This window comes from Quercus suber, unplaced genomic scaffold (genome assembly GCF_002906115.3).
Source record: "Quercus suber isolate HL8 unplaced genomic scaffold, Cork oak 2.0 scaffold_203, whole genome shotgun sequence".
NCBI classification, from domain to species: Eukaryota; Viridiplantae; Streptophyta; class Magnoliopsida; order Fagales; family Fagaceae; genus Quercus; species Quercus suber.
In genome coordinates, this window is record NW_027069661.1 from 1,092,644 (window position 1) to 1,118,103 (window position 25,460).

A 25,460-nucleotide genomic window follows, 5' to 3' on the forward strand; every position below is an offset into this window, starting at 1 on the left:
ATTGTTTGATTATATGACGTGATACAATTTGATACGTTGGATATTTTTCCATTTATCTTTATTTTTGTCCTCCCAAATTTGTAGTTCCACAATTTTGGCTACAACTTGCTTACAATAGTAGATCTATGTGGGTCAACAATTCCACCATTCATAAATCGCTGAATAAACAAGTTGTGAAAATAATTGTGATACTACTTTTTTTTTTTTTTTTGGGGGTCAAATGTATTTTTCTGATTCCTTTTAAGTAAAATTAATTTTATTACACTCTATTCTTAGACTTTACTTGATGATGCAATGCAGTAATTTGCAAGCATTTTGTTCCTCGGAGTGCCGCGATAAACAGATCCTCATCGACAAATCGGGGGAGACAAGAAGCAATTGCAAGGTAGCAAGACGATTGCTGTGAAGTATGTTTGGTGTTCAACTGTGAAAAGTGCATTCACATATTCTCAAACTACTCCTAGCCAGTACTAACATTTGCAGTGCATAGCTTTCAGGTTTTTGTGATTGGCATGCACTTTTGCAAAGAGCATCACATGATTCTTTTAGTTAACACATCTTTAGGTCTTGAATAGCCACAGTAGTTTGTTTAGGATCAGAACTTCTGCGTTCTGGAAGTAATGACATTGATTGTGAATTTCATTTTTAATTTTTAATCTAGAAAATTTAAATTGTAACTAGATATCTGGTTATGCTTATATATTTTTCCACATAAGGTATTATACTATTACTGAAATATAGTGCTTGGACCAAATTTGGTCTTGCTCTTCCTAAATGTAGTTACTGATATGGGCTCGATCAGAAGCATATAATCTAAATGTAGTTACTAATATATAGTTCTCAGAAGCGTATAATCTCTATTTGTTAAAAGGACAAAACTTGGGTACAATACCTTAGACGTTATTCCTTAGGTTCTTTTCTTAAGATTTAGTCATATTGCTACTTAATTAAACAATACACTTTCTTCCCATGAGAAAAAATTCACATGGCTGAATCTTAAAATGAGAACCTAAGAAACAAGACCTAAGTACTGTACCTAAATCTTACTCTTGTTAAAATATCCTTACTTGAAATATTGTAACAATTTTTCTTTTTCCTTGATATAAAGCGTCTTTCTCAATGAACTTCTATGATTCTTGGAAAGTTAACAGCATTTGTTGTGGAGTACTGACATCCTAATTTGTAGCGCATCACAATTATCAACTAATGATTGAAGTTCCCTAATGCCTACAGTAAAATGTTTCTACTGCATCCTCAAAGAAAATGCAATTTAGTCCTTGTATGTGTCCGGAAGACTGAGAACAACACGGCTAATTCATCCTTATACATTTCAGGTACAACACCTTTTTTAGATGATTTACTAAACCACGTATGAAGAATTGAATACCATCATCTAGTTTCTAGTAATGTAACAAGAAAAAGAAACTTTCATAATTATCTTTCACTTATATCATTAATTATATGAATGTATAAAACCCAATTTAGAAAATTACTTTTAGCTAATAGGACATGATGAGGTGCAAGTTTGTGCTGCACTAGATGTATCAGCAAGTGATGCACAAAAGACTATAGGGCATGATTAATTTTTGAAGTGAAAACGTTTGTGTATTGTGGTTTTAATATCTAAGACATCTTTGTTTGACTCTTGGGACAGATATAAAAAATATATATATACATATTATAAAATTGTTTAGAAGAGTGGAATTGAATCATACTTGAATTAGATGGATCATTAACTAGTGACAAGTTTGTTGAATTTTGATCAGTATGGTGTTTTGGGTACGTAGAGTATTTAAAGAATTGGAAAGAACACAGGAAGCAAGGAAGGGAAGCGACTATTAATTTAATCTACAGCTATAACGTTGAAAATTACTTAACATAAATCAAATATGTGATCATAACTTACGGAAATAAAATTACACATTTAACATCATCATACAAATTTATTAACTTCAATCACAGAAAGTAAGTAGTAGGACTAGGAAATTCTCATCTTGACCCCTCTCCACAATCTTCACAGGAAACCCACCTTTCATCTTGGCAGTCAAGTAGGAAATATACTCTGGTTCCACAACTTCTCGTTCAAACGCTGGCACCACCTTAAACCTCCTTAAAACCCCAGCCACCACTCTCTTCATCTGCAAGAAAGCCATCTCCTTCCCCAAACAAATTCTAGGACCCGCTTGGAACACCGGGTAATGGTACAAGTCCCTCTGCACAAATCTCCATGACTTGGAATTCTCCTTCTGCAGCCACCTCTCGGGCTTGAACTCGGCCCAGTCTGATCCCCACAGCGACTCCAACCTCCCCATCACGTATGGAAAGTAAGAAACTCTCATCCCCTTCTTCACCACCATCCCGCCGGGCAACACGTCGTCGTTCAGAGCCTCCTTCGTGTCCAACGGGACTGGTGGGTACAGCCGCATGCATTCACATAAAGAGGCCTGAATGTACACCAGGTCTTTCACTTCTTCATAATTAAGCAGGCTCTTCGGAATGTTCCTTGATTTCCTTCACAACCTTGGATTGGACTTCTGGGTGCTGAGATAGAAGCCAGAAATACCATGTTAAAGCCGCTGATGTAGTGTCACGCCCAGCGATTAGAAAGCTGATCACAATGTCGGCCACGAACTTCTCGTCCACATGGCCAGAGCTCAAGAACCTTGACAAAAGTTCATCACTGAGGCTCTTTTTCTCTCCCAGCTGCTCTAGTTTTTGCTTCTTTTGTTTTACTATGTTCATGGCGGACTCTTTTACTTCTGAGACAGCCATTTTGAGACTCTTTTCTGACCCAATATTGAAAAACTTCTTGATTTTCCAAATGAGTGGGATTGAAGCAGTGAGCCTCCCGTAGCTGATTCGAACACTGTCTTCAAAGGCTAAGGCGAGCTTGGCTTGTGGAAGAGAGGGCGACAATAAACCGGGTCGAACCCAAAAGCTATCTTACATATATTATCAAAAGCAAACCTTTGAAGAATGTTTTGGAAATCTAGGACAGTTCCATTTTTGGCAGCTGAGGAGAGAATGGGGATTAAGCGGTCAGAGAGCTCAGTGTTCACAACGGTTTCAACGAACTTGCGGAGAGATTTGGTGCTGAATTCGTGGCTAGCGACTTGTCTTTGGAACTTCCAGGACTCACCGTCGATGTTGAAGATTCCATGGCCGAGAAAGTATGTGAGTCTTGAACGAAAAGTCTCGCCTTTTTCATAGTTCTGGAAGTTGGACTTGAGGATGTGTTGCACCACGGGGGGGTTGCCGGAGAAGACTTGGCGTTTGGAGTAGGAGCGGCGGAGATCGAAGGTGGCGGAAGGTGAATCTACGAGGATCTCTGAGAACCATTGGAGCTGGCGATCTCGGGTGGCGAGGATGGCGAAGAATGAACCCACTAGAGGGTAGGATTTGGGAGCTTTGGAGTTGGATTTGGAGGTGGTGAGGAAGAAGAAGAAGAATAGGGAAAGTAAAGGAATTAGAATGAGAAGGAAAACGGGCAACATGGCTTCGGCTTGTAAATGTGGGCTGGTCTTTCACTTTCTCAGATGTTTCCTTTGTCTTTTTGACTTATGTCTATGTTGATATTTGGGACAATTTGTGACTGTCATTGTAGGGAGGGACACGGCAAGAGCATTTGGATCTGAGAATTTTATCTATTTTTATTTTATTATTCTAAAAAATTAGGAAAAATCACACTTTACTACCCTAAACTATACACCAGATTACACTTTACACCTTAAACTATTCAAACACACACTTTGCACCCGAAACTATAACTTTTGTTACACTTTGCACCCCAACGTTAGTTTTATCATTTATGGTTAAATTAGACAAAAATTAATAGCATGTGACTTACATAAAATTTTGTAATTTTTCTTAAGTGTGACACTATTTAAAGACCAAAACACCCTCTTCATAAACAATTTAAAACAAAAACAAAAAACAAAAAACAAAAAACTTAATTCTTTTTATTTTTTCCAGCTCTCTTTCTCTCTGTCTGGTGAGTACAAGTATAGCCCTCTCTCTTTGGTACAGCTCTCTCTCTCTTTCCCCAAATTAAAAAGCCTATAACCCTAAATCCCCTAATCAAAAATATACTCGGCTCCACCAAATCAAAAAAGACAAAGTTAGTTTGATTTGGGGATTCAAAACCCATAAAAGATAAAAATCCTTTTCTTTTATTCAAATTCCAAACTCGCTTAAAAAAAATTAAGAATGAAAAAGTAAGATATGGGTAAATCGGTGAATCCATATTAAGCATATTCTTTCAATATATTTTTGAAGAATCTGGCTGACATACTATCTAAGTAGGGGCTGTCATTTCCAAGGACGAAAACACTGTTTCTCAATTTGTTATGCATAGAGAAAAGTGGTAGAGGTTCTTCCTTCTTCTACTATACGCCTAACTTGAATTCTTGCTTCTATAGATACTCCTTACCTCATATCATCATATCAGAACTTCACTTGTTTCTTTATTACTCTTTTTTTTTTTCCTTTTTCTTTTTTTCTTTTTTTTTTCTGGGCTTACACATTCTCCCCTTTCTCTTTGTCTTCTTCATAAATTTCATCTTCTCTCTCACTTGTATCCATGTATCCAAGCATCCCAGCATGTATCTCACCGCTATTTTTTCCCAGTCTAACTTTTCTTTCCACCTTGAGGCAAATATAGAAACTACATGAATTGCATCAATTGCTTGATGAGCGAGAAAGGATAAAGATTGCAAAGCAGAGAGAGTATGATTAATAAAGAAAAAGACAACGTTAGTTTAATTTGAGGATTTAGGGTTACAAGGTTTTGTTTTTAATTGTTTATGAAGAGGGTGTTTTGGGCTTTAAACAGTGTCACCCCTTAAGCAAAAATCAAATGCAAGTCACATGCTATTAATTTCTGTCTAACTTAACCATAAAACTAACGTTGGAGTGCAAAGTGTAACAAAGGTCATAATTTAGAATGCAAAACGTACATTCGAATAGTTTATGGTGCAAAGTGTAATCTAATGTATAGTTTAGGGTAACGTTGGGGTGCAAAGTGTAACAAAAGTCATAATTTATGGTGCAAAGCGTGCATTCGAATAGTTTATGGTGTTAAGTGTAATCTAGTATATAGTTTAGGGCGGTAAAGTGTAATTTTCCCAAAAAGTTACTTTATCATATTTTTACAATACTCTCAAAATTTTAATTTTAATTTTACAATACAACACATTAAAATAATATAAATTATACAATAAAATAATATAAAAAATTTCTCTCTCTGCTCTCTCTTCTCTCTTCATCTCTGTTCTCTTTCCCTCTTTCTCATCTACCCACCATGAACCCAAACCTAGAACACCCACTCACCAATACTTGAAAAAAGCCTTGATTTTTTTTTTTCTCTTCAATGCCAATTCAGCCATACTCACAAAGAAAGAAAGAGTAGAGATAAAATTCAACCACCATCCATATCAAACTCATACCCAATTCAGCCATATCCACCTCTTCCTTTATGCATCGATCAAAAAAAAAAAAAAAAAAAAAAAAACCTGAGAAGGCACAAAACCCCCAACATCAATGGAGCTTCGTTTTGAGATTTTACAAACAAAATCTCAACCTAAACCCAAAAACCCTTGAGAATCTCGGTTTGAAGAGAGAGAGATAGACACAAATGCAGATTCAGCTTTTGCTTTTGATAGTGTGAGTCTGCATCTGGGACATTAATGGAAAACCATTCTATCTGTGATGCGATGGCTCCATCATCCCTCACCAACGGTTGCTTGTACCGGGTGAAGCCACCGAAAACGATGATGGATCTATTGTTATTTGGCCTCAATATCCTTGACGTCATCAACAAACTTTCGTCGGAGAGAAAGAGAGAAGCTTGGCGTTGGCAGCGATGGCGAGAGAGAGATTGGATGAGAGAGCTCAAACCATGTGAGAAGAGAGCTTCAGTGGGAGACAAACTTGGAGTGGAGAATCAAGGAACAATTAAGATAATAAAATATTAGTTTTATATATATATATATATATATATACAATTAAGCTACAGTGCAATTCTACCTTTATAATTGTATTGTAGCACAATTGCAAAATTTTTTGCAACACTTGGTTTTTTTTTGGGCCTTTATGCTAAATTTTGCCTATATGGCATATGGCATTCCCAACGTGAATGCTCTAAGTGTAACTGTGCTAAGTGTTAAGTTGAAACTTGGTCCAAGGTTCAAAGATGTTTGAAATCATGTTTTGAGAATGTTATTTTGGTTAAACTTGGGTCGGGTTTTGGAAACATTTTATGAAGAATTTAAAAAAATTGTCAAAAAAATTGGTAACCTTTTTATTCTTTCATAAAAATTTTTCTAAAAACGATTTACTATTGTATGCCCTAAGAGCACACATTAATAAAATCCAACTTATAATTGTGAAAACACGATGACAATACCATAATTTTAATTGAAATTATGTTTTCAAAACACAATTTTGTAAATTGAGTGTAACAATGATTAGCAAATTTGAAAGAGTAATGATTATCACACTCACAGCCATCATATTTTGAAATTTAAAAACATGGTTTCAGTTAAAACTATAAAATTATGTTTTCTGTGTGTACGACTGTGTAATAGCAATTAGTGGGTTGGAAAATACCTAACTCTTCCATCATTCATGTCATCACGGAGTCATGGGTCACCCCTAATCAATTATGCATCTACTCCTTAACATGGCGGTATTCCTAATTAAACTTTCTATAATTCTTATTATAAAAAAAAATAAAAACATAAAAACATAAAAAAATTTTAAAAAAAAAAATTCATATACATCTAAATTATAACATGCACAGAGGGCTACAGCCGCATTTGAAAAACGCAGCTATAGCCTATAGCTGCGTTTTTATAGCCGCGTTTCCAAAAACAACCTATCCGGTGTGACTATAGCCCCCTACGGGACCTGGAGCTGCATTTTATGCCCCCTAGAGCTGCGTTTTCCCACAACCCATAAGCTGAATCCTATAGCTGCATTTTTGTAAAAAAACACAGCTATAGACCCTCTTTGGGCTGTGTTTAACCGCATTTTAAATGCAGCCCAAAGTAAGTCTATAGCCGCGTTTTTTTACAAAAACCCAGTTATAGCTGTCAGCTTATGGGTTGTGAAAAAACGCAGCTATAGGGGGTATAAAACACAGTTATAGGTCCCGGTCTTTCTGTAGCCGGGTTTTTAAAAATGCAGCTATAGGTAATAATTTTTTTTTTCTCCATAACCACATTCCTGCCCAAAACAAGACCTGTAATTCCTGCCACCTATCAACAGATGCAACCAATTGGAACCAACAAAACAAATTGCCAACACTCAACAATTCCCAACACTACAAAAATAAAGGTCTTATTTTCCTCTCCCTTCATAAAGTCCACATCATACAAAAAAGAGTAAAATTCCATGAAGAATCATTACTATGACATCCAAACAAAACTTTCCATCATAGGAACACATCAATGACCTTCACAGATCTCACCCTATAAACCCCAAATTACTATGACATCCAAACAAACCTGAAATCCAACAAAGAATAAATCAATAACCTCCATAGGCAATTGAAATAGTCCTAATGATTTATGAAATTTATCTTTTGTGTATTATTACTTCAATCATAAACTACACGAAAAATAAAGGTAAGTGACTTTTACTAGAATTTAAAAACAAGCCACTTGTCATGCTCATGCGCCCTTACTTTCTAAGTTGTGTAATAATAACTAATAAAAATAATGGATTGGAAAAAGTACCTAATGGTTACTGCTTCAACCAACGACTGAGACTTCTTAGAAGGTGCTGTGTATCCTGTCTCATATTGCTGCGAAAATTCACATTTTCATTCTCATTAATAATGGAAAACTTGTCACATCTCTACTTATAAAAGCTATGGATATTGACAGCAATTAAAACAAGAAGAAATACAATGCACTACGCAACAAGGGGGTGGCTTTCCCTCTGCCTAAAAAGAGTCGACCTTGATAATTGCTGGAATATTTGTTTTAGTACAAACAAGCAACTTTTCTTTCATGGTGTTTAATGACAATTTTTATTCTTTTCAAAATTTAATTTTAGCTTTCACTAGCATCTCTAACTCAAAAAAAAGGGTTTTGTTTGTTTTTCTTTTTTTTAAGCTGGAGTCAGGGCTTGAATGCCTTTCTAAAGAGATGTAAGAAAAATCAAGGGTCAATAATTCAAAATTTTCTATTATTATTTTTTTCCTATTGACCAACAATCTAAGATTACGAATTAAAATCCAGAGAAATAAGTTAAAACCCATAGAAATTTTAAATGCTCACTCACTGAGACTAAAACTAAACTAATAATCTCCCTAAAAGCCAAAAACAAAACCTAGGAAAAGCAGTGAAAGACTCAAGTATTAGAAAGAACTAAACACGAAAATAAACTATCCTTAAAATTCTTATGATTGTAAGAGAGAAAAATATGTTAGGAAAAAGAGTTATTTCCATATCAGGCTCCATTGCAAAGCAACACTGTCACCATATGACCTGGCTATTGCCTCTGTTTTCTCTTTGATACCAATATCCAATGGATAGAAAAACCTCTACTTTACTAGCAAGTTAAAAACAAGAATAATGTAGAGCACTTGGTTGCAATTAAACTACTGTAATTGATACATAAAAAAATTTATAATTAAACTTACATCTGCCATTTGCAGGCAACACTATCCTATTTAGGATGTAGTATATAAGGAAAAGAATTATAAAAAGTTTACTAAGATATATTGGCACAGAAGGAGCACATCAAGAAATCCTTTTAATTTTCTCTAATCTCATATCAGCAATAATAAATAAAATTCCGTGATAGTTTACTAAGATTTACGATGCACTACAAGAACAAATAAAAAGTATCAGAACCTTCCAAAAAGGGACCATGAACTAGTGTAAACAATATGGTCATAAAGAATGAGTGAGCAATTCAGGCAGCTGATTTGATCCAGTAAATATCTACACCACTCTGCCCTTATTTCAATTTGTCTTTAGAAAATCATTTTTTTATTTCATATTATGAAGTCCAAGAGTTTATGAATTAAAAGAACTCAAGCTCACCCAATAACAGCCTATCTATAAGAGCCTTTGAAATTCAAGAGAGAGAGATGTTGAGTAAATGTACACTCACCATTCCTAAAGAAAGGTTGACCTGTTGGCTTTTTCTTAGCAAAGTATGCTGCAAGCTGAAGGTCACCAAGCTCCACACTACCGGTATTTGCTACTCCGTCCAACAAAACTACTGAACATAGGGAGAATGGGAACAAAAATAATCATGAAGTGGCAACTATAACAAGTAGTTAATGCACGAAGAACATATATCTTAACAAAACCCACTCATGCAAATAAGGTAATTTACATCAGGTACCCCGAATGAAGGACATACCAATTCTTTTCCAGACAGCCGAAAATTGAGCAAATGAAAACAACTGATCCAATGTCAACGAACATTCGCTAAGAGTTAGTATCTATCTATTAACTACTGCCAGAAACATGAGAATTCATCCGCAAAAAAAGAAATAGGTCTAGATTCATTTTTACATATAAAAATGGTAATTTATCAACGAANTTACCTTGTAAGCCCAAATAGAGAAAATGCATCAGACCGCAACATTACTTAAATTAATTAGTTCTGAACAAAGATTGATGTTTAATCCATATTAGGTTCAACCCCAAACCTTAAGTTCACATTTAGGTCTAACTTCTCACCTTAACGTTAAGGTTTGTGCCCTCCTAGAAAACTAAAATTTCATAAATTATAACAAGCATTATATCAAATTTCACTTCAATGCTTAGACAAAGTGCCATAGCCCCCCAAACAAGTGGAGCTTTTGAGCTTCCCACTTTGCTGAGCAACAAATCACTACTTGCATCCTATACTACAAAACCCTTACACAAAAAGCATAGAAAAAGGAAGAAATACCAAAGCAAAGTTGACAATCTAGACATCCATCTGGGCCAGAAAATAAATAAAATCAAAACCAATACATGATGCACACAGTGGCACAAGCCATTATACTAGATGATCTACACATCCCTATGAGAAGAAACCAAATAAGCCCAAAGCATTATGCACCCAACTTCCACAGTTCCTCATAATCCTCAAACCAAATCATAAACACTAAAGCACTTGAGTATCCAGAAGCCATTCAATAAATTCAATATGCACAAAAACACATGGCACAAATTAACTTTAAATTGAAAAGCTCATGCTGCAAAGGACAATTCATAATAAAAAACAAAGATATAATAATTTTTTAACAAATACAAGTTAATTAAGTGTCCACAATTAACTGGCAAGGATCCTAAATAGGCCCTCACGTCAGCAAAGCAATACAAATGCTAGCATAAAGTTCCACTTATTGATTATATACATATATATAAGAAATTTTATTGAGAAAAGACTACAATCATGATCAAGGACACAAAGGAGACAAAATAATTACAAAAAAAGAATTATGAGCTCCACTTATTGATGTGATCAATCATAGATTGATGTTTGGCTAAATAGTTATGGGATGTGATCAATCATAGATTGATGTTTCATTGAAACTTGAAACCACATTAAGTAGCAACAATGTTAGGATGAAAGGACCCGGGATAAAATTATTCAGATGGGCCATAAAGAAATGTCAAAGAGTTGCGGGCATAAACAAAGTCATTATAGAAAGGATACTCCTAAGGATTTGGAAATTCTTTGAAAAGTATTAGACATTGTGGTTTTATGGTCTAAAGGTTTTGAACCTTGTAGTTTCTGCCAGGCCCATGAGAAGCAAAAATTGCTTTTCACTAACTGGAGAAGTGGTCAATGCAACACTCTTTTATTGCATTGGATTCCGACTGTAATTAGGGACAAAGCCACACAAGGGCCCAATGGAGCCTGGCCCATGAGTTTCGGATTTTTTTTTTTTTTTTTTCCTATAGGTATATTAGGCCCTAAATCTACTTGGGTCCAGAGAAAAAAAACTTTGTCCCCTTCCATTCAAAATTCAACTAGTCAACACTAGAGGTAAAAGATATTCATAATAACTAATAAGGCTGAGTTCTCTCTTTCTTTTTGTCTATTTATTATTTTTTGGGAAACATGCAGCAACCTTATACGTATATTGAAGGTGTTTTAATAATAACTTATTAAATTGTATTTTTAAAACAACATTCCATATCTTTAGGCCTTACTGTCTAAAGCTTGCAGGCTGCATAAAGACAAGAAGCTTTGGCTTTAACTAAGGCTCTTGTCACAACACAAAGAAAGAGGAGGTACGTTGGGTGTACCTTAGGTGGCCTTCCAAAGCATTCATGCAATATAACCTGGCATTATCAACCAGTTGGCAGTACATTAGAAATGCATTTGCAAATCTCTTGTGGGATTTTAATTGTGAATTTACTCTTACAGCTCTTCTACACATGATAATCAATTAGTTAATATTTACTTTAGGTATATTTCATATATTGTTTTATGCTTGCTATGCCTTTAACAACTAATAACCATCAAAATTTTAAAAATAATAATAAAAAACAGCGAAGTACAATGATACCTATAAGACAATGTTTAAAGTACAATAACTTATTATCAAACCATTAACAAAAAATCTTCTTAAAAAAATAAAAAAAAAAAATCTTAACAATAATTTATATGATATTACAGTAAATAAAATGCATCACATACTAACCAGGCCATACTCATTAAAACCCATCAGCCATCACATTTATACACTTCAATAATAATATCCACAGTGCTTTTGTCAAATATCATTTACCCTTTATGTTTAGCATTTAAGATTTAGGACTGTATATTTGTAATGATATTTGTATAAACAAAAAATAACTAAAAAGTATATAAAACATTAACCGAACAAATGATGCTGTAAATCCATTAAATTGCAAAGTTCATTTCACTTACATTTTAGGTAGAATAGGCACAACTCACTTAAGGCATCCTCAAATTGAAAATAGTCCTAATGATTTATGGAATATTATCTTTTGTGTATTATTACTTCAATCATAAACTACACGAAAAATAAAGGTAAGTGACTTTTACTAGAATTTAAAAACAAGCCACTTGTCATGCTCATGCGCCCTTACTTTCTAAGTTGTGTAATAATAACTAATAAAAATAATGGATTGGAAAAAGTACCTAATGGTTACTGCTTCAACCAACGACTGAGACTTCTTAGAAGGTGCTGTGTATCCTGTCTCATATTGCTGCGAAAATTCACATTTTCATTCTCATTAATAATGGAAAACTTGTCACATCTCTACTTATAAAAGCTATGGATATTGACAGCAATTAAAACAAGAAAGAAATACAATGCACTACGCAACAAGGGGGTGGCTTTCCCTCTGCCTAAAAAGAGTCGACCTTGATAATTGCTGGAATATTTGTTTTAGTACAAACAAGCAACTTTTCTTTCATGGTGTTTAAATGACAATTTTTATTCTTTTCAAAATTTAATTTTAGCTTTCACTAGCATCTCTAACTCAAAAAAAAGGGTTTTGTTTGTTTTTCTTTTTTTTAAGCTGGAGTCAGGGCTTGAATGCCTTTCTAAAGAGATGTAAGAAAAATCAAGGGTCAATAATTCAAAATTTTCTATTATTATTTTTTTCCTATTGACCAACAATCTAAGATTACGAATTAAAATCCAGAGAAATAAGTTAAAACCCATAGAAATTTTAAATGCTCACTCACTGAGACTAAAACTAAACTAATAATCTCCCTAAAAGCCAAAAACAAAACCTAGGAAAAGCAGTGAAAGACTCAAGTATTAGAAAGAACTAAACACGAAAATAAACTATCCTTAAAATTCTTATGATTGTAAGAGAGAAAAATATGTTAGGAAAAAGAGTTATTTCCATATCAGGCTCCATTGCAAAGCAACACTGTCACCATATGACCTGGCTATTGCCTCTGTTTTCTCTTTGATACCAATATCCAATGGATAGAAAAACCTCTACTTTACTAGCAAGTTAAAAACAAGAATAATGTAGAGCACTTGGTTGCAATTAAACTACTGTAATTGATACATAATATAAAAATGGTAATTTATCAACGAATAAGCCAGAAGAGTCAAATCGATTAGTACATAGCAAATGAAGAATGTGAAATGACGGCATATTTTCGTAAGTACCTGGAGAAAATGACGGCGTCGAGGCTGTTGAGGATCCAGATGGCTCTGATGCTGCAACCACCGCTGCCGCCATGGTGATTTGAGGATTAGAGAGAGATTTCGAGGTTGAGAGAGTTGATTCGGGGATGGAGAAGACCACCGTAATGGCGGTGCTGGCGATCGAAGTGAGAGAGAGTGACGGCTTCGGCCATGGTGAGGAGGATCGGTGGAAGAGAGGGGTGGGTTGAAGGTGAGGGTTTGGGAGTCAAAGGGAGAGAGTGAGAAAGAAGGTGAGAGATCGGAGAGTAGTTTAGGGTTTTTTTTTTTTTTTAATTTATAGCAATCCTAGAGCTGCATTTTTCAAAAACGCAACTCAAACAATCTTTGGGCCTTGTGTGAAGTTTCTACGAAAATAGGGCGGGACTGGGAGGTGTCCTTTTTTCTGCTTGAAGTTTATTAAAAACTCATTGCTAAGGTCATGAGAAGTCGTTCCTACCGTGTGCGAACATGGTGAAATCATCCTTTATCAAGGCCTGCCCAATGCATTTACCATTAAATTAATTAATTTTTTAAAATTTATATTTATATTAATCAAATAATATTTATATGTTTTGTTAGGTCACCTAAATATCTATTTCAGCCTATACACACACACACACACACACACACACACACACAAAGGTTTTGTCACAACTTGCAAGTCGGCTCAATATGTTTTAGGACCTAAGGAAATAGTAATTTTTTTAATATTTAGATATTATTAATTTAATTTTTTATATTTATTTTGTTTAAAAATCGTTCTTTTTGCTTTTTGAGACACAAAACTGTAAATATAGAGCCCATTTGGTAATGTTGTTCTAGTAACATTGTTTAAGTGCTGTGAAAATACGTGTGGGTGAAAATGTATTGTAGAAATACATGTTGTGTTGTTTAAACAACGAAAACTGTTGTTTTACACAACACAACCAAACATGCCCATAATCTTTGTGTTTAGGTTTTATTAATATATCTTTTACAAGTTGTTGGGGGCGGTTTTTTTGCGCGTAGCCACTTATCTCCTGTTGGAAGTGTCTCCTGCTGGAAGTGTGACTTTGCTAAACCCGGATTTGTTTTAGGGAGTTCAACCCGGAACTCGACATCGGGCCGCATAGACCAATGACTTCCGGTGTATTTTTAAGTCTACAAAATAGATGAAGCCCAAAGTTGAGGAATCATGATAATTGTTGAAATAAATAAATGATATGTTTAGCATGATAGCTTTGATTAGATGGTGTGTTGATACGTTATTATTATATATATTAAGTGATGTCCAATGTTAGAAAATAATTAATTAAGTGTCAAATGTCCAATAATAGGATAAGCCCAATAGTCCATGTCTAGTTGCGGTTCATGGTTTATGTTTAACATAATAAGTTATGAATAGTAATTTTTTTAATATTTAGATATTATTAATTTAATTTTTTATATTTATTTTGTTTAAAAATCGTTCTTTTTGCTTTTTGAGACACAAAACTGTAAATATAGAGCCCATTTGGTAATGTTGTTCTAGTAACATTGTTTAAGTGCTGTGAAAATACGTGTGGGTGAAAATGTATTGTAGAAATACATGTTGTGTTGTTTAAACAACGAAAACTGTTGTTTTACACAACACAACCAAACATGCCCATAATCTTTGTGTTTAGGTTTTATTAATATATCTTTTACAAGTTGTTGGGGGCGGTTTTTTTGCGCGTAGCCACTTATCTCCTGTTGGAAGTGTCTCCTGCTGGAAGTGTGACTTTGCTAAACCCGGATTTGTTTTAGGGAGTTCAACCCGGAACTCGACATCGGGCCGCATAGACCAATGACTTCCGGTGTATTTTTAAGTCTACAAAATAGATGAAGCCCAAAGTTGAGGAATCATGATAATTGTTGAAATAAATAAATGATATGTTTAGCATGATAGCTTTGATTAGATGGTGTGTTGATACGTTATTATTATATATATTAAGTGATGTCCAATGTTAGAAAATAATTAATTAAGTGTCAAATGTCCAATAATAGGATAAGCCCAATAGTCCATGTCTAGTTGCGGTTCATGGTTTATGTTTAACATAATAAGTTATGTCCAGCCATGGTAGTTCATTTCCAAAAAATATGTGTCCAATGGTGGTTCATGTCCAAATAATATATGTGCAATGGTGGTAGATCGATTTATTAATATGTATATTCATTAATAAAGTATTAGTGAGATCATGTTTATTAAATAGTGAGATGATATTAAAATAACTTGCATCCAACAGTAAAATAATAATGAATTAACATGTACTTAATAATGTAATCTTGAAAATAGAGAAAGATTGACTTATCTTCATGGCTTGTAGCTCCAGCCGTAGAACAGCAATGGACTTATGACATTTCAGCAGCGTGATAAAATGAGTCCAGCAGTACAATATGATATTATGAGTCCTTAAATGATGACTTCATGATTAAAGGGGAAAAATAGGTGCAACTAGAGGGAGAGAGAATATGTTCAGCCGTGTGCATAGGTTGGTTAAGTTCATCCTCTTTATTGTGCATCTAAATGATTTTCCCCATGTAATGCTCTTTTAGTTTTTTAGTCAAATGTGAGTGATGCTGCCTTCCATGAGAATGACTTTTAGTATTATAAATTTTTGTCTTTTATAAGAAGGGCTTTTAGCATTATGAATATATGTCTTCCATGAGAAAGGGCTTTTAGCAATAAGTTCTTGGAAGAGTGTTTGATATGTTTTAAGATATGTGGAGATGGTAAGAAATATATATATATATATATATTGTGATATATGGTGTTTGTGATAGGTATAGGAATTATATGTAGATACTTTGTTGGACATAAATCTTGTATATGTATACTGTGTGAGCAGTGCCGGCTCAATGGTATAAGCCATTGATGCGGTCGCCTAAGGCCCCAAGTGAAAAAAAAGGTCCCTAAATTTTAACCAATGGTATTAATTAAGCCGAAATATTGATAAATAAATAAAATAATATTTTCTTATCTAATGAAAAACATATAAAAAATAAAAAGAAATGCTATGTTCAAAACATTTTTACAAAAAAAAAATCCTAGATAGCAGATTGTTAAGGGCTGTTATTGACAGCAAAAAAATAATTTTAGTAGTACATTCAAATAGAAAACAAGAAGTAACTGAACACCTAAGATTTGTTATGAAAAATATTGTGAATATAGCACCTCTAAAAAAAAAATCCACAAAAAAAATCACAACATTTTTAACAATAGTCGAGTTAGCAAACTTTTACTAGTTTTCAACTAAATTCACCACTAACATAATTCTTTTACTTACTACCATTAATCTGCTACATCAACAAATATAAAAAGTTTTGTCAAATTTTTGTGTTTATAAACTTAAAAAAAAAAAAAAAAAAAAAAAAAAAAAAAAAAAAAAAAAAAAAAAAAAAAAAAAAAAAAAAAAAAAAATTATCATAAGCATAAAAAAAAAAAATTTTAATATTAAAAAAATGGGCCAGGGGGACCCAGGCCCCCACTTGGGTCCGACCCTGACTGTGGATCTCACTACCCATGGTATTGACCATGCTGTGAGAAAATCCAATTAGGTTCTGTCGGGGGCAGTTTTCTTTGCTCGTAGCCACGTATCTCCTACTGGAAGTGTGACTTTGCTAAGCCCGAATTTGTTTTAGGGAGTTCAACCCGGAACTCGACATCGGGCCGCATAGACCAATGGCTTCCAGTGTATTTTTAAGACTACAAAATAGATGAAGCCCAAAGTCTTAGAATCATGGTAATTGTTGAAATAAATAAATGATATGCTTAGCGTGATAGTTTTGATTAGATGGTGAATTGATACGTTATTATTATGTATATTAAGTGATGTCCAATGTTAGAAAATAATTAATTAGGTGTCAAATGTCCAACAATGGGATGAGTCCAATCGTCCATGTCTAGTTGTGGTTCATGGTTCATGGTTCATGTTCAACATAATAGGGTATGTTCGGCAATGGTAGTTCATTTCCAAAAAATATGTGTCCAATGGTGGTTCATGTCCAAATAATATATGTGCGATGGTGGTAGATCGATTTATTAATATGTACGTTCATTAATAAAGTATTAGTGAGATCATATTTGTTAAATAGTGAGATGATATTAAAATAACTTACATCTAGTAGTAAAATAATAATGAATTAACATGTACTTAATAATGTAATCTTGAAAATAGAGAAAGATTGACTTATCTTGATAGTTTGGAGCTCTAACTGTAGAACATCAGTGGATTTATGACATTTTAGCAGCGCAATAAAACGAGTCCAGCGGTACAATATGATATATGAGTCCTTTTGTAGTGATTTCATGATTGAAGGGGAAAAATGGGTGCAAGTGGAGGGAAATAGAATATGTCCAGCCGTGTGCATAGGTTGGTTAAGTTTATTCTCTTTCATCATGTACTTAAATGACTTTCCCCATGTGATGCTGTTTTAGTTTTTTAGCCAAATGTGAGTGATGCTGCCTTCCATGAGAATGACTTTTAGTATTATAATTTTTTGTCTTTCATAAGAAGGGCTTTTAGCATTATAAACGTATGTCTTCCATGAGAAAGGGCTTTTAGCAATAAGTTCTTGGAAGAGTGTTTGATATGTTTTAAGATATGTGGAGATGGTAAAAAATATACACACACACACACATATATATGTGTGTGTGTGTGTGTGTGTGTGTGTGTGTGTGTGTGTATGTGATATATGGTGTTTGTAATATGTATAGGAATTATATGTAGATATTTTGTTGGACATGAATCTTGTATATGTATACTTTGTGAGACATGAAGTTTAAAGATATGTGAGAAGTATGTTTGGGTATTTTGTGAGGAATTTATTTGTAAAATATATGGAAGTATGAGATAGATAATATGTAGTAAAAGCTGCTGCTGGAGTTGTTTTTTGTGCTAAGTTTTCTCTTTTGAAAAATTATATGCTTAGTCCATATATAATTTTGGTAAGTAATAGACTAGTCGGTAGATATTTGATGAAATTTTAGAGATGTAATTATGGTCTTTTTGTATTTTAACCAAATCTTGGAGAGCAAGGAGAACATTTAATGCTAGATATGAGATATTAATATATATTTAGCTATGTGCTTGGAATTGATTTAGATGATAATAATATAATTTATATGAAATACTATAATTACATTGGCCTTCATTTCGAGGAATCTTTGTGGAAGTGGGACTTCCCTACTTTCAAGGACTTCATTTCCATTCAAATATCGCGCTGTCAAAAAACTTGGAGCTTTACTCCTCATCTCTTGTACTTCTCATTTCGTCACATCTTTCCTCTTCTCAATCTTCTGCTTATAGATTTGATGGCTTTTCCGATCAATCAAGGATTCTCTTTTTCTTCTTCCACCATCCAGTGGAACTACTATGTCTTCTTGAGCTTTAGAGGCGAAGATACCCACAATGGTTTTACTGGCAATTTATATCATGGTTTGTGTGACAGAGGTATCAATACCTTCATTGATAATGATCTGCAAAGAGGAGAAAAAATTTCAGAGGAATTTCGCAAAACTATTAGATCATCAAGGATTTCAATAATTATATTCTCGCAAAATTTCGCATTTTCGACTTGGTGTTTGGAAGAACTTGTCGAGATTCTTAACTACAAGCTAAATGGACAACATGTTATACCTGTTTTTTATAAAGTAGATCCATCTGAAGTACGTAAGCAAGAAAAACGTGATTTTAAAGTGGCATTGGCCGAACAAGAAAAAAAATTCAAGAATAACATAGAGAAGGTGCAGAGGTGGAGGGAAGCTCTAAATGAAGCGGCTAGTTTATCTGGATGGCATTATGAGGATGGGTATGTATCTAATAACTAATGTTATGTGCTTTTATGACTTTACTTCTAATGGTTTTCTTAAACAACCACAAATGCCAAATATGAAAAAAAAAAAAATGAGCTGTGAGGTCATGCATTAATTCTTTGGTTTTTCAATTCTTTCATATTATATCATTTGGTTTTCTTAATTATCTATCTCTTTTTCTTCTTATTTTTTCTTTACTTTCTTAATTCCCTGTAAAGTGTTTGAAGAAATGCTTATTAAAAATATTGTTGTATCATTATTCATTATCATTTTGCTGATAATCTTTAACTCTAGATATTGATCGGTAAATCAAGGGTTTACGATGCAGAGTCCTATTTGGTAAGTGTTTTGCTTAAATTCCATTTAGATATTAATATATGCCTTTTGAGAATATTAATTTAGATGTTGGGAACAATGATTTATTACCATTTGTGGAAGGCTATTTTGAAACACTAGTACTACTCTAAATCATTTGGGATTAACCCCAGGCTACTACTACAAATGTTAAATTTTTTTGTAGTGGTACTCTGATTATATAATATATTATTAGTCTGTTTAAAAAACTCTATATACTACTTTCATATTTGTGTGTTCAAATAAATATTATTGTTTCCTCCAAAAAAAAAAAATCATTTGGGATTGTTTATCAATAGAAAATGGATAGGAATATATAGATGTACATTGTCATAATGCGAACAAAAAATTATTTATTTCACGGGAATGAATTCAAACAATTGACATAAGCATTATGATTTGTTTGTAAAAATAAAATTAAGATGTTATAATTAATATAAAATAAAAGACCACATAAGGACATGCATGCTTTCATTCATCGCACTAGATTTGCTTGATTAAAATAACCCGTCACAATTTAAGGCAATTGTATGTGATGGAAGATTTATTTTGAGTTTTAGGTCTTCCATTATTGATCACGGATGAGAATGCTTGACCCCTCCTTTTATTGATTAATTTTTTATTTTACTAGGCTTCTCGAGAAATTATTAGAATAATTTCAAAATACAAATTTTCAATCTAGTAGTGAAAACCATGTTTAGTTGGATAAATCTTTTATTTTTGATAAATTTCTTCTTATATAGTTTGAAGTAAGCCTAATTAAACTATGAATTATAATTGATTGTACCAGATTGAAGGCTTTTTCTACTTTTGTTTAGTAGGTTCATCGTAATTGGTTCGAGCTCATTAGGAGAGGGAAACCTAATCTTGTGCTTGAATACATAAACCCTGAGTGAGACAAATAACATTGTTGCCGACAATTTGCCATTGGTCTCTCATCCAAAAAGAAATAGACCACTTGCTATATATATATATATATATATCATTTCTTTGAAATATACACACAAATATTTCATCAATCCTAATATCATGCTCCAATACATAAAACCTGTGTGACACAAATTACAAATTTTCCCACAATTTGCTACAGCATTTGTTTCTAGTCCAAAATGGCCACGAAAGTGTCATATTATATATTTTAACCTATGATTATAATATATCAGTGGCGACTCTAGGAATTTTTCCCAGGGTATTCCTATAAGTTCCCAAAAAAATTTCCCACGGTAGCAAAAGAATAAACAATGAACTATAAATTCACTTGAAATATTAATAAAATTATTAATTATTGTTGTTTACTTGTTTCATTAATTTGTTTGTCTTTTATAAACTATAATTTGTTATATTTGTTAGGTTCTAAAGACTTAGGATTTCATGTATTTAGAATTTTAATATGTATTGTTGGCAAACCATGATCAAAACAAGTTATTTAGTCTTGTTTAAACTTGCTCAAAGTAGTGTTGTTTATATAAAGTTGGAATCGAGCTGATGCATAATTCACTATGTATTTCGATCTGGCTCGATTAATTGAAGCTTAGGCTCGATCAATCGAAAATCGGGCAAATGCATTTTTTCTACAGAATTTCTAACTCAGCCCTAACTCCTAAAACGTTTAGGGTTTTATGTTTCTGCCCTAGGTATATAAGGCAAACTCTAGCTATGTTTTAGAGGTTACTTATATTGCTGTTTATGTAAATCTCTTGTGAGATCTGTGAGGAACTTTCCTTCACATAAGCTTAGGATTATCAAGAGGAGATTTCTTCAAGAACTTGATAATCATTCAGTTGCTGCCATAAGAGCTTAAAGATACACAAGCAGGGGTGCTTATACTTCTGGAGAATTCAAGAAAAAAGGAGCTCGTGGTCTCGGAGCTTGCATATGGTCATGTTAGTATGTTTCTACTAGTGGGTAGCAATAAGATATTAGTGGTCTAAGTCTTATTGTAAAACTTCAATTCTTTCTGTAGTGGATTCAAGTTTACCTTGAGGATAGCTAGGTTAAATCCTCCCCAGGTTTTTTACCGGTTTGGTTTTGCTGGGTCATCATATCTTTGTGTTATTTATATTTTCGCTGCTATATACTTGATATGATTGTTTGATTGTGATAACCTAGATTTGCATAATTTGACTAAGTTAATCACTTGGCTAATTAACTGGGTTAATCCGGCTGTGTTAAGGGGTCTAAAAACTGTTCAAGTGGTATCAGAGCAGGTAGCTCTCTTGTTGTAGATCTTTTGATCTCTGAGTTGATCCTTGACCCCTTATTGTCATGGAACACGGACACTCTTAGGTTATTCCTCTTCACTTTGATGAGAATAATTATACTTATTAGAAAGTAAGAATGAAAGTATTCCTGAAATGAATTGATGAGAGAGTCTGGAACTCCGTTGAATACGGATGGGAGAAGCCCACTACTCCTATGAGTGAGTGGCAAACTTCTCAAAAAGAAGCAGCTAGGTTCAATAGCAAAGTTATGAATGTCATCTTTAACGTTGTTTCTATAGAGGAATTTAAGAGAATCTCTAATATTGAGGTTGCTCACAGTGCATGGAAAATCCTCCAGACTGTGCATAAAGGCACTAAGACAGTTAAAATTAATAAGTTGCAGTAGTTAACATTTAGATTTGAAAGCATTAGGATGTTTGATGATGAATCTTTTGATGAATTCTATGCTAAACAAAATGACTTTGTTAATTCTGTCTATAATCTGGGTAAAATCTAGGATCAACCTAAAATTGTTAGAAAGATTCTTAGATCTTTGACTGAGGACTTTAGACCCAAAGTGACTGCCATCACTGAGAGCAAGGATGTGGACTCCATCCCTATTGATGAATTTGTAGGATCTCTTCAATCCTATGAGTTGGACCTACCCAAAACTAACAAATCCAAGTCAATGGCTTTTAAGTCAGTTGATGATGAGCTCTTTACTACAAAGATTGTTTACATTGCCAAGAACTTTAGAAACTTTCTTAGGAATAGTAACAGAAGGGCAAGAGGTACAAACACTGCTGAACCTAGAAACTTTAGGAAGAATGATCCCACTAAGGTTAATAACAATGAAAAACCTAGAGAAAAAGTTGGTCAATCTTTAAACAATTCTATGGGTCCTTAGTGTTTTGGATGTCAAGGGTATGGTCACATGAAATCTGAATGTCCCACATACTTGAGGTTTATGGGGAAGACTATGGCTGTAAGCCATATTGATAATGAAGTTTTTGATGATGAGTTCAGATATGACGAGGAGGGAAACTTCATTACTTTCACTGCTATTGCTATAGTCAATGAAAGTGTATCTGTTGAAGAAAACCCTTCTGATGGGAACTCTCTAAGGATGCATATTTTCAAGAAACTTACAATAAACTTTGCAAAGTTGCTGCAAATGATGCCATGAATGTTGAATTAGGCTTTAAGAAAATTGCTTCTCTTGAGCTTGAAAGGAAAAATTTGCTTGTTAATTTGGTTGATGCTAATAATCTTTTGAACAATGTGAAAACTGAGAATATGCTATTGCTTGATAAATTTAAATCTTTGGAATATGATTTATCTGTTGTTAGATCTGCTAGTTCTAAACTTGATCAAATGCTAAGTGTTCAAAAGGCTCCTTTTGACAAATCTAGATTAGGTTTTGTTGAAAGCATTTCTGTGACTGCTCCAAATTCCACAAACTTTGTTCCTTTTTCTTCCTTTGAACCCCCTGTGAGTGAAGTTGTGAGTGAGACTACTAAACCTGTAGAAGTCACACCTCCTAGGAAGATTAGGGTTAATCTAAAAGAGTCTAAACCTATGGAATCTACCCTTACTAAAGACAAGATGCATAGTAAACCTATTTGGGTTTCTCATTTTTGTGGAAAGTCTGGACACATTCGTCCAAATTATTATAAGATGCAAGCAGCTAAGCAGGCAAATAAGCCGAAAATGCCTATGCCTTAAGCACAAGATCCTATGGCACTTATTGGTGAATTGGTAAAGGTTCTAAACCTTTATTCCAATCCCAGAGTTGGAAATCACTCTAATGTGAATATGAACTCCAATGCTCGTAATGCATCTAAGAGGTTTTTGATGCAAAAGGCTTGATCTAATTGAGCCTTTCTGACATGGTCCTTATGCTTCATTGCTCTATCTTTTGTGACCTTTGTTTTTTGGTTTCTTTTACCTTTTTGTTTCTAGGATATGCATTGCATAATGTTCATGCATTTCATTCTAGGACTATTTTTGTTTCCTCTTTTTAATAATAATAAATAAATAAAAAAAATGAAGCAAATTGTGTTTTGTATTTACTCTCTTGGTTTTTGAAAATAAGGTTGGTCAATTTATTTTCACATAACATGTCTTTGTACCTTATTTAGCTTTAATGAGCTTATCTATTGCACTTTACTAGCTGAAACTTTGTAGTGTATGTTGTGTGGGAAAGATATTTATGGTTTTTGATCACTTTGTCTTGATCTTGAAGTCACATGTTTTTGACTATCGGACTTGAATCTTTTGAGAAAGGTATAAAAAACCATCTCACCACTGTTCACTAGCCAATCATAAACACTTTAGTGCATATCGTAAAATTCTGTACTCGAAAAAGTGTAGCACATGTACAAAAAGAACATAAGGTGTAGCCTCGGTTTAAATGCTTAAGATTGTGTGTGCATTATTGGGCTTAAAGCTATATCAAATAATTAAAATTGATATGTACATTATCCTGGTTGTCTCTAATAAGTTTCTGATAACTTAAAATTGGTGTGTACAATATAAGGCAAAATCAAGAAACTTACATGATTGCAAGCTTATGATCTAGGAGATGTGGGAGTTATATGATGTAACTCTTTAGGCGATAGTCTCTTTTAAATTCTATGTGATGAATTTTGTAGACTTTGTGGTTGATTTCTATTCACATATCACCTCACATGTATCTCAATTTTTTGCTAGTTATACACACTATACAAGTTACTCTTTGCAAAACTTTGTACATGTTATTGTGTGTGTCAAGTTACTCTTTGCAAAACTTTGTACATGTTATTGTGTGTGTTTTGGGTCTGACCAACCAAGTTTGAAAATACTTTGAGTTTTATGCAAAACAGAATTGTTGCTTGAGAATTCAAAGGGAGTTGATTTGAAAATCTTCATTTTGGAAAACTGGGTTTAAAATCTTGGGTTTTTGAAACTCATTTCATTTCATACTCATGCATTTATTTCATTTTTTTAATGCTTTGAGGAGTGAATTCACAAAAATTGTTGAGTTTTTCAAATCTGTGTATTTTCTAGAATTTCGATTAATCAAGTCTGTTTTTCGATCAATCGAAATTGTGCTTAAAATTTTAGGTGACCTTTGCCTGTTTTGATCAATTGAAACTAATTTTCGATCAATCAAAAATCATGAATCAAATTTTTTTAAAATCAGTTTTTGACTCGTTCAAAACACTTTTTCAAAAAGTTTTCAACTTCTCTCTCTCTCTCCAACTCGGACAAGCTCACTCATCAAATTTTTGTCGTTTTCCTCCCAAATTTTTGCAAGGTTTTTCTCCTCTAAGGCCGGTAAGTCCATTATACCCTTCCTTTTAAGTTTATTTTCAATTTTCATGCATTTATCATGCATTTTTCTTTGAAAATTTCGAACCTATGCATATTGGGATTTTTTATGATTCAAGCTATTTTTTGTGAAATTGATCATTGGGTTTTTTGTTGGGAGATGTTTTAAACATGGTCTATGATGCTTAATTTGATCAATTTGGGGTTTTGTGTTGAATTGAAATTCTAGGGCTTGAAATTAATCCAAATTGGGGATTTTGTTCAAATTGGGTAAAATTGATGAAATTGGCTTGTTAAATTGATGTAATTGATCATTCTAAACTGTATGTGTGTTGTGTGATGATCAAATGATCAATTTTTTTTACAAACAAACAATTGGTTTTTCAAATTTTTGGGTTGTTAATAGAAACTCTTTGCTCAAGCCAAATTTTGTCAATTTGAACTTAAATTGAACTTAGTTTCATTGCATTAGAGCATGCATCATGTCATTTAATCTGTTCATGCATCATATAGATCTTTGTTTTATATATGTTTTGTGTTAACTTGCAATTTGCCCTTGGTTTTTCCTTTTTTTTTGTTCTTTTGGATCTGCTTTGTGTCTGTGTCCTTTCCTTAACACCATGCCTAGGAAGACTAGAGCCCATAG

General features: G+C 33.5%; 1 protein-coding gene and 1 long non-coding RNA gene across 2 annotated transcripts; both read right to left on the reverse strand.

The window, feature by feature from the left end:
* Nucleotides 1-1,875: 1,875 nt before the first annotated feature.
* LOC111994756 (cytochrome P450 94A2-like) lies at nt 1,876-3,634 on the reverse strand. The gene is given in 3 exon segments (XM_065779270.1): nt 1,876-2,486; nt 2,488-2,915; nt 2,918-3,634. Coding segments are annotated over 3 exon segments (1,539 nt in total). The 5' UTR covers nt 3,495-3,634; the 3' UTR covers nt 1,876-1,952.
* A 2,898-nt stretch (nt 3,635-6,532) lies between these two features.
* Nucleotides 6,533-13,567, reverse strand: LOC136070014 (uncharacterized). Its single transcript, XR_010631220.1, has 5 exons — nt 13,118-13,567; nt 9,379-9,421; nt 9,124-9,234; nt 7,737-7,804; nt 6,533-7,505 (listed from the first exon to the last, which is right to left on the reverse strand). It is a non-coding gene; the product is annotated as an uncharacterized LOC136070014 (long non-coding RNA).
* Nucleotides 13,568-25,460: the final 11,893 nt, after the last annotated feature.